The 10662-nt window shown below is 32.2% G+C and overlaps 1 protein-coding gene across 1 annotated transcript in view; it reads right to left on the bottom strand.

Annotated features, from left to right (window-relative positions):
* Positions 1 to 756: 756 nt before the first annotated feature.
* Positions 757 to 10662, bottom strand: part of LOC110992896 (delta-sarcoglycan-like) — a 35511-nt gene continuing 25605 nt past the window's right edge. Inside the window, exons 2-6 of the mRNA XM_022258885.2 lie at positions 5927 to 6152; positions 4888 to 5077; positions 3519 to 3711; positions 2350 to 2473; positions 757 to 951 (exon numbers count right to left, since the gene is read on the bottom strand). Of these exons, the coding sequence (XP_022114577.2) occupies positions 757 to 951; positions 2350 to 2473; positions 3519 to 3711; positions 4888 to 5077; positions 5927 to 6152 (928 nt within the window). The remainder of the gene's footprint in view (positions 952 to 2349; positions 2474 to 3518; positions 3712 to 4887; positions 5078 to 5926; positions 6153 to 10662) is intronic.

The raw sequence follows: 10662 nt of genomic DNA, 5'->3' as shown, positions 1-10662 counted from the left end.
TTAATATACCTACGTTGATGAAAAAAGATATTGCATTATATATAGCATAAAAATGTTCTTACTTGGAAAGGCCCATTAGCCAGGAAAAGGAGAGAGTGCATACAAAATCTTGGGAAGATGAAATCTAGAGAAAAGTGGAGATCGTAGCAATATTCAAAACTTTGGGGAACGCCTTCACTCTTTCAAAGATCATACATTTAATATAATAATAGTATAAACTTAATGTAACTTAAATCAAAGAACTTAAATAAAAACTTTAATTTAAAAAAAAAATTAAAGTGGGGGCCAACGGGCCTCACCTGAACTGGCTTTGCGAATGTCCATGGTGGTATCACCTGAAGTGATACCACCATGGACATTTGCAAAGCCAGAGGGCTCGCGAGTGCGTTGCCAGCCGTTTCAGAATTGATTCACTCGTTTTTTTCCAATTCCATCGTATTGATTCGGAATTTTTTCAGTGAGCAGCTTGTTGCACATAGTGGAAGTTTATTTAACTGCTTTTGATGTATTCATGTATTATTTAATAAAAAAAGCTAAAAAAAATCGCTCGAAAAAAATGATGGCTTTAAAATAGCAATATTTTAATATACTGTAGTACAATATAAATCGATATTTGGCACCTTAATAAATAATATAATAACTTTATTATATTATTTAAAAAATTGCGTCTTTTAAAAAATTCCAGATAGGGCATTTATGAAGTCAATAATTAATAAATACAATATCTTTTAACATCGTAATTAATTAAATAAAGGATCATCGACAAATGAGACTTTCCTCGCGCGCTGCGCAGACCCCGTGCGGCGGAGCCAGGAACAATTTTCCATTTGCGCATGCGCACAACTGATAGATATTTTGATGGTGTGGATCGTGCGTATGCGATGTTGGAGGTGGCAGTGGCAGGGCCGATTTTAACTTCGGCATGTAAATACTTGGCGCGTCTAGTCTTATCTGAAAAGAGAATTAAATACAGTCGCTAATCGCGGTTGCCTATAAAATGGAGTAGTTATAGTTTTTTTTTGTGAAGTAATACCGCCCACGGACAATTTCACTGTATAAAATTTGTACTACTGTATCAATTTTGAAGTGTCAGACTGATATTGTAATTTCTCGGTGCTTCAATTTTACTCAAATCAACATCAAGATGATACTATGGTGATACTATCAATCAACATCTAATAAAAATCCAACAAAAATTTATTTTGTTTTATTCCTTGCAATATTACAATGGAAAAGTTTTAAATATCCAACGGTTCTGATTGCTAAGTATCTTAAAATATGTTATTTTAATAGTACAGGTTACACACTTTACCATATCAGTTGTTCCTAAGTTAGTGTCACATTTATTTTCTAGATACGACATTGTTTTATTAAGACATTTCAATAAGTTACTAAGTTACCCTGCATGGCCGCATTATTCCTTTAATAATGGTTAATTTTTCTTTACTGGCAACGCGTCGCTGTCGTGAAGATTACTCCATGACAGGGACGCTTTTACCGACCAAGAAAATACATACTTAATCTTATGCAAATAAAGATAATATTAGTAAAAGTAGGAAGTAAAATTTCTTTTTAAAATCTAGCAAAGGTTAAACAGCTTAAAAAATCTTACCTATCGTTATTGCTGTTATTTTAATATCAGCAATAACGATTAGTATTATTTTTTATTTTTATAATCCATCATTTGTCATATCGTATATTATTTGAGCGTTCATTTCAATACTGAAGGTACAATATATAGCAACAAAACACAAAAAATCGGCGATTTCAAATAGGAGTCGTATATCATTTTTATTGCATCCGTGAAGAAACAACTGTTACAGTAATGTATGTTTGATAGTGTTCTACGAAATCCCCCACTCAGCTTTTAGGGTGCCTTTGTAAGCATATATCTTAATTTATAACTATATGTATGTGTATATAGTCAGGTTAACATATGTATGTATATTTTAGATGTCAAAATATGTTTTAGGTTTAAAGAACGTTTTTTTCTATCTGTTTTATTGTAATATTATGTCGAATTAAAACACATATTTGAGTGTGTAACAGTAATGAAAATATTTATAAATATTTAAATGATTTTATAAAATGCAAACGATTACACACCACCCACTAATAACTAAATAAGTTTTATTGCATTGTTTGGACTCATCCGTGTTTTTCATCACTGCAGAAACAATATCACAGAAAGAAACTAAAGTAGTACTTTAGTTGAAATCATCTTATGATTATGAAACAGGGGGTAAGAACATGCATGTTTAAGAGTTGTTTTCTCTATGCTGCCAGCTTTAAAGTTTTTATAGCCTAAGTGTGGGTGTAATATTAAAAGAATTTAAGCAGAATTCATACCGATCCAGCAGTAGACCGCAACTTAAAGTTAGTTAAACAGCTCGCACTGATGTCCCCAGCTCGGGACTCTAGCGATATCGTTTGGGACGCGTGCATTTCTAACGAACGCGTGGGTGACTCCAACCTTTGCAAAACAAACATATACTTTATACTTGGAGATACGAAATTGGTTGTAGGTATAAATACTTAAAGGCAGCTGATATTACTTATTTATTTACGCCTCCACCTTGCACCTTTACACTACATTTATTATATATATTTTTTTGTTTAGTGATTCTCATCCCTGAGGTTGTAGGTTCGAACCCTGGCTGTGCACCAATGCACTTTCATTCTATGTGCACATTTAACATTTGCTGGAACTGTGAAGGAAAAGTAAACTTTACACACTTTCACAAATTAAGCTGTTTTGTATATTTCTAAAACTTCTTGCGAAGTAATGTGAATGGTGAAACTACTTATACATAATTATTTCATTTCACTTAGAACTAGCGAACTGCGGAATTGGTAGAAGTCATCTTCTGAAGAATATGATTTACATAAAAAGAAGAAGTACTTCTCTGAAGACTGACGCATCCGTTGACTAACGCCCGAACCCAATTATTAATCCACAATCTTAGATTGAAAACAATCGGAGATCGACGAAGAAGATAATCCTTTTCAGGCGACGGATAGAATAAATCTCTTCGCTCTTTACACTCATATTTTATCATTAATAAACTACATAACCGTAAAAATAATATTAAAATATACATGTCTATGTTTAAAGCAATTCAAATACCTTTTTTTTTAATTTGTGTAAGTTAAAATCGATAAGCTATTGGCATAGTTGAACTGTCATTTTCATACAAAGGTCTATCCACACCGATCTGACCTACCATGGATAGCTTGTATCGACAGATGGGTATTACAATCCGTCGATTGGTATTGGCACACTTTTATCAATATTTGGATTAAGATGTTCTATCTCAGATGGTCAAAAATGGATTGAGATAGGTTATTGGGTTTGGGCGCAAATTGAATGGTCTTTTAACTTGTTTACCTTCATGGCAGACTCAAAACCTCGTTCGCCATTATTTTTTAAATATAATGATTTATATTCTAACTAGAACTGAAATAAGTTTAGAGTCTAGCCGATCGTGATATAACTACAATTGTTCAAGAATACTTACATAAGTTGTTTGGAGGGTGGTGCTTTAACGAGTGGAGTTTGGACTGCGGTGTTGAAGGTGGCACCCGCTGGGCTAGAGATGAATAAGTTGTCTGCGCCGATAGTGACCGCGTCCTGCGAAGCTCCGAGTAACAATCCACCGCGGGCGTCTCTGATTTCCAAATGGGCTACGTTCACCTCTAAACGATCATGACCTGTATATAGAAATTATTCAACCATAAGTATTCCAATGGTGAAACACAAATGCACCTAGGACACAAAACCTTAAAAAATATGTTTTTAAGGGAATAATAGAGTAATATATTTAAAATATATGTTTATTTATTGAAAATAAATTGTGTTTGTTTAAAATAAAAATGGCTATTTTATTAAACTTACTGTAATCTCGGTATTCATAAAATTTAATCAATTTGACGGAAATCTTCTATGAAAGTTAAATTTCAATGCTTTACTTGTGACAGGGACACAAGATGAAATAATATAGTTTTAAATCACCTACATTATTGTGTAAATATCTCCATCTTCGAATCTATTAAAATTAAGGCAAGCGATTAAAAAAAAATTAAATTAAATTTTTCTCGTCTTAAAATTATTAATGAACGGATTAAATACTGTAATCTGTGTAATTCTAATTTTACAATTTTTCTTTTGTGTGTAAGATATAAACTGTGGTAAATCAACGCATTTAAATTCTTACTATGTAATTACGAACCAAGTTGAGTAAGGGTCCTTCAAGAAAAGATTGTACCAATTGTTTAAACAATATCCACATTTAACACTTACATTACATTATTGATTTGATTATTTCTTTCTTTACTTTTTGTCTATTATTATTGGAACGAAGATGCTTATCGCGCGTTGCGAAAGGGGCTAGACGGAAAAAAATAAGACGACAAGTTTTAACGACGAAGTTAGCGACATCTTTATGATGGACCGGAACTTTTTCGTAAAAAAATGTACATTGGTGTCAATAGATGTCTCTATCTTCAGATTTGTTGTCAAAATGAAACACAATAAATTAATAAGAAACAATAATTCTAGACACTCTTATTACCAAAATTGAGCCTACTGATTAAGTTTATATTACATTATATTTTTTAAAAATGAAAAAAAAAATATTACAAGTTAAAAATTTTTTTTTTTACAATTCCTTCACTAATTAATTGAAAGGAACTTCGGTCCATCCGGGTGTCCTATGACACCTCTCAAGTTTCTTTTATTTGTATTTCGTTGATAATAGATGTTTTGTCTGTCTGTCTGTATTACGTAATATTAGGTGAGCCTCCTGCCGACTAGCCACCTGTTGCACAAAATAAATGGACTTACTCTGTATTATCTAATATTTTATGCCTTAAACAGATTTTATTTACCTAAATACAGCCTGCTCTGTACAAAGCCATGCGCGTCTCGTGTTGATACAGTGAAATTCCTTGAAGACTCAATGGCTATCGGATGCCCTCGTCGCGACTTGATACTTGACGCGAAAAGTGAATCCAATACTAGAGCTTGTCCCAACAATTGTAGTCCCCCTGGTACTATTCGTAGTTGACCCATTCCTTCCTAAAAATAAAATGTATATATACAAGTGATTGCTAGATAATTGTTTTTAAGTGTGATTTTGATACTTTCTACTTTGATAATTTCTTTTAAATATGTAATAAATAAATGTATTTTTCGTGGTTTTTATAAATGTTTTATTTATTTATTTTTTTATTCGGATCCAATGACAAATCTGTGTTGTTTTATGGGTGTGAAACGTGGGAGGTCACTAACGACGCGAGTATGTAAGTGCGTGCTCCTATTTCACCATGCCTCCTGCTGATAGAGGACAATACATTATGTTACCTATATGAATAAATGATATTTGACAATGACTATGACACCTCGCACCGGGTCCAAAACTTCGTCAATGGTCTTTGCCGTATTCTGAGTATCAATTGGCCCGAGAAGATCTCTAACAAGCACCGAAACCCCGATTAACGTAGCCTCTAGGGATAATAGGAGATTAAGTATATCAAGGGAAATAAAATAAAAAAAAAACTTATTATCTCCAATCAATCGTTCTATAACTCTATTTTAAGTTTGCAATTATATTAATTGTTAAAAATCACGTATATTTTAGCTTAGGCCAGAAATTGAATATGTATACGGTAAAAAAAAATAAAATAAAATACGTTTATTTTGGAACATAAGATCATCATGGTATCACTTATTCCACGTCATTAAATTCGAACCTGTTGGCATCCCTACTCATCGGCAAAGAAGACAGAGGGTGTTGGCCGAGAGAAAAAGCCGGCGTAAAAAATTTCGGTACTCTTTTAAAAAAAAAGCAAATCATCAAACAATTCTACAATATTTAAAACAAATATAGCAAATTAATTAGATTTTAGAGGTATTAAAGATACTTACTGAATTAAAATCTAAAACTTTCAAAACCCATAGCGTCAAAGCGAGATTGATGATCATCATAAACATGAGTGCCATGACAAGAATGTACAGACATTTCTTTCGCCAGCCATAAATGCCAACTTTGAATTGGCTATTATAACTGTTTCTGATCGAGTCCGCCTTTGTGTCTCGGCCTGCATTGTTGTTCAGTATTGGCTCAGGAGTGATCTTGTCGGCGTAAGGGATTCTGAAAACAAAATATTGCTTGTGATGTGACATTTTATTACATCAGGGTAAATTCAGTTGAAATGTGCTTTGGAATGCCTAAACTAAAAGGATTTGAATGTCATTATTTTTTAATCTGTAACTTCCGCGTAGTAATTGTGAATTTTTTTTAACGGGCCCTGGTTAGATTTAAAAATAAAATCAGTGGCGCTACAACCTTTTTAGAGGCCTCAGATTTTTGAATCTGTTTCATGATCATTTTTAAATCTAATAGGCAAGTAGGTGATCAGCCTCCAGTGCCTGACATATATCATGTCGACTTTTTAGGTCTAAGACATGTCGGTTTCCTCACGATGTTTACCTTCACCGTACGAGCAAATGTTAAACGCGTACATAGAAAGAAAGTCCATTGGTGCACAGCCGGGGATCGAACCTACGACCTCAGGTATGAGAGTCGCTGGCTTAAGCCACTAGCCGAACATTGCTCAATTGCCTGGTTGGATTTATATTTTTTAATATTTTGGATTGGTTCTCTTCTAAAAAGTTTCTACGTAACCACTTTTTACCATATCCTTTCCTGCTGAATTGTGAATTTTGTAATTTACATCTTTTCTTAATCTTTGCATTGTAGTTCATAAATTAGATTTTAGTTTCTTTTTTATTTGATTTTAGATTAAGTTGGGTTATGGTATAGTTTCAGTGTTAGTAATTATTTAAATTTTGTTGATTTGGTCATGCACTTCTTTACACTTTGTTTTTCTTTCATTAGTTTCCCTTACTAGGGTAGCCTGGAAGAGATCGCTTGTTATCGACAAGGGCGCCCGTTGTATCGCCAATAATTAATGTTAATTATTTGTATAAAGTATCTTTAAAGGGATAATCTTGCATTTTAGTAGTAAATAATGTATAAAATTGTTAATGTGGTGACGAAATATTAAGTACATATTGAGACTGATACTGATTTTATTTGAAGCATCGGTTCCCACATAATATATATAGGTATTAGCGATCCTGTATTTTTAAAAAGGGATTTTATAAGATAGCCCATTTGTGTCCTGTTCTTAAAAAAAGGCACTTATATAAATTAATATTGCCCATGGACAAATAATACCAGATCGCTGGCTAGTACGTTGCCGTTCTATTAGGGAATTGGTACGCTCTTTTCTTAAAAGACCGGGTTAATTCGTATATACTTCAATGGGCAGTTGGTTCCAGATAGTGGTAATCTATTTTTGTTAAAATTATCTATTCCATCTTTAGTTTTATTTTTATAAATAATTTATGTTCACTGTTCAAATAAATTAACACAACAGGCGTCGAACTTCTCACGACTGGAGCTTCATCACTAAGCTTCCGCTAAATAGGACTTTTATTACAGTATGAATAGATCAGCGTAAATAAAAGCATGAATCTCATAAACTATTTGAAGCGCGCTCAAAATATATTGTAATGGATACAATATTTTGGACTACGATGGAACGTTTACAACTAGCTCTTTGAAACACATCTCGCTTGCATAAATCATAACTTTATTTCCTTTAGCTCAACAGATCGTAGCGTATTCCGCTTTGGTATACAAATGCTCCTAAAGTAAATTGTATTAAATAATATTGTCACACAATTGTTACCTTTTATTTCCAACAAAGAGTCTGACGAATTGTTTAACAGGGTATATGTGTAAAGAAAAACACTTTTTTAACGGATTGAAGTTATGTGTTATTGTAAACTTATAATTATTTAAACATGATTTTAAATTTATCCGACGTTTCGCGTGCTTTACAGCGTGCGTGGTCACGGTGACTGAAGACAAAAGGTGTTGAATGTCAAAAAAGTATCACAGCTGTAGAAAATGTTGTATTAACTGTATTTATTTCCCCGGAGTTGGTATCGACTAAAAGATGTAGGGTTTTTGCAGAAATTGCTCACGGTGTCCTCCATTTTTGCTTATTGTTTGTGTTGAGATTTTAATTTGGATATTATTGGATCCCAGGTGTTTGATAATTTTAGGCCGCCCTCTCAAAACAATACTACATAACTTCAAACTGATAAAAAAAGTGTTTTTCTTTAAATGGGTAAAAGTTATCTTAATAAAAGACAATACTAAGGGTATGTGTGTATCAGGTTATATATGAAATTTATCTTTTGTCGTACTGGCCACTTTTACTGGAATATGTTCTTTTTATTTAGGAATTCCAAATTCAATTCTTAGCTCGTGCATTTGTTTTTCATGATTCATTTCATTTTTCTTTGCGACACTCGATTTATAAATGGAAAACATGCAGTACTATTACTACTACTATATATACTACTATGACTTGATTTAGTAGTAGTGACGGTTTAGTTTGTTATTTAAAATATTGTTGTCGTTTGTTTAATCTTTAATTCAGTTTTCTGTTTTATCTATAACACATATTTGTTTTCTCTTTGATATATTTTGATTATGCAATCTCGTTTGGCTTTGTATATTGAAGTGAAACTTCTTTAGAATCGTTGTGATTTCAAGGCGGATGCAACGGAAAAGCGACAGTAAAAAGAGACAGAGACATTTATTCATATGATTTAACGTGGGAGAAAATGAGATAGATAAACTTCTTTCGAATCGTCGTGATTTCAAACCGGATGCAGCGGGAAAGAGAGACAGAAACATCAATTCATAAGATTTAACGTGGGAGAAAATGAGATAGGAGGCATTATACAGCCTCTCTTTACTGTCGCTTTTTTTGATCGAATTTCAAACTTTCGTTTTAGTTTTTGTCAAATTAAAGATTTATATTACTCTTACAAATTAAAATGTATAATTAAAATGTATAATTTTTAAAGAACACACACATTTAGATAGTGGAAAATGATTAATTTATATTTGATTAATTATAAAGACTTTGTTTTTGAAGGTTTCACTTCTACCATGTGTGAATTGCACAAATGTTTTTTTTTAAGTGGGTTTGTGTGTGTTAGTGTTCATTTATAATATATATATATAAATGAACCCAAATAAATTCTATATTATTTGTTTCAAGTGAGTCCTGTAAAACAAACGATTAAGCAATTTATAGAAAGTTTTTTACTGATACCTTTCATATTTTTAATAGTCTCGATTTGGCAGATAATGTAAGTTTTATTAGTTCATGAGTGTACAAAAGTATCGTATATAAATACATAAAGTTTGATTTTAAGAAAATGCTGCCAGCGTTAAAAGTAAACTGCTACAAGGATCAAACTTATAATTATTTTAATTTTCTTAATTTTCATTATTATCTAGCTTAAGAAAATTGTAAATACTATATATTTGGTTGTAAACACAAAACAATGCAATAAATACATAACATACACTATGCTACATCGCTATAACGTATAACGCAGACATTTTATGTATATGTGAAACTGTAATCATAAGCATATTTATCATTATAAATTGCACAATTTACATAGCAAAACACTGATCCGTTAAACAGGAATAAAAATTGTAGTTTTATTTTAAGCCGCGGCATCAGTTGGGCTACGTGCCTAATATACTTTGATCACGCGACGCTAGATTTAAAGCAAGCCGTATAAAAATTTTGGCTTGTGCCTTTTTATAGCAAATGGACTCAAATGGTTATATTATTTATTTCGTTATCCTACAAGTTAACCAAAGATATAGCCAAATATGAATGCAGTGAAAACCGTTGCCTAAGACATCGTTTAGAAAAAAAAACCGGTTTATTGACCAAAATCAAAGGTCCCGGCTGAATTATATTGTAATAGATAAAAACAACGTCATCGGCTATTACGACTATCGGTTTTTACGACCAAATGTGAAATATGTATGTATTTAAACATTTACAAAAGGAAAAAAATGAATAAAAATTATTCAAAAAAATTTCTCGAAGTAATTATTCATTTTGATACCTCAGATATTGGATACTTCAATTTATATTACTGTTCGTATATCTCCTCTGGCGTAATGTCAGTAAGAACAAAGTTAGGATTTGTACTCAGGAGCTCACCATTCTCGAGCACGGACGGAATCATTTCGTGGGAGTTTTAAATATACCGGGACGAAAGAAAAATCTTCAACTAAAATCGAATTTTCGTCGCAGTTACAAACGTTATATAGTTATTCAACAAAAATCGCACGACCGTTTTTAATCAATTATTTTATCAAATCTTATTTTTTGTACTTTATACTTTTATACAAGACTGATTTGCTTACACTGTTAATTTTACTATTAAGATTACATTCTTTTACTTTTATTGCGTCTGAGGTGCAAACAAAATGTTGTGTTTCATTAATAATAAATGTTGTGTCTATGTATATACCAAAATCTATATCTTAATATATATATATTTCTTGAGTGCGTGTGTATGTGACTGAACTCCTCCTAAACGACTGGACCGATTTAGACGAAATTTTTTGTGTGTTCAAGGGGATCTGGGAATGGTTTAGATTCACAATTTAGTCCGCTGGACAATGTTTTTTTAATTAATTTTCAATTTATTAGTTGTTTTACATTCGATCCGACAGACGGCGCTACCATCGCAATGTCAAATTT

This window comes from Pieris rapae, chromosome 22 (genome assembly GCF_905147795.1).
Source record: "Pieris rapae chromosome 22, ilPieRapa1.1, whole genome shotgun sequence".
Taxonomy (NCBI): domain Eukaryota; kingdom Metazoa; phylum Arthropoda; class Insecta; order Lepidoptera; family Pieridae; genus Pieris; species Pieris rapae.
Note: the sequence above shows the minus strand (reverse complement) of the source record. Positions and strands in the feature narration are given on the sequence as shown.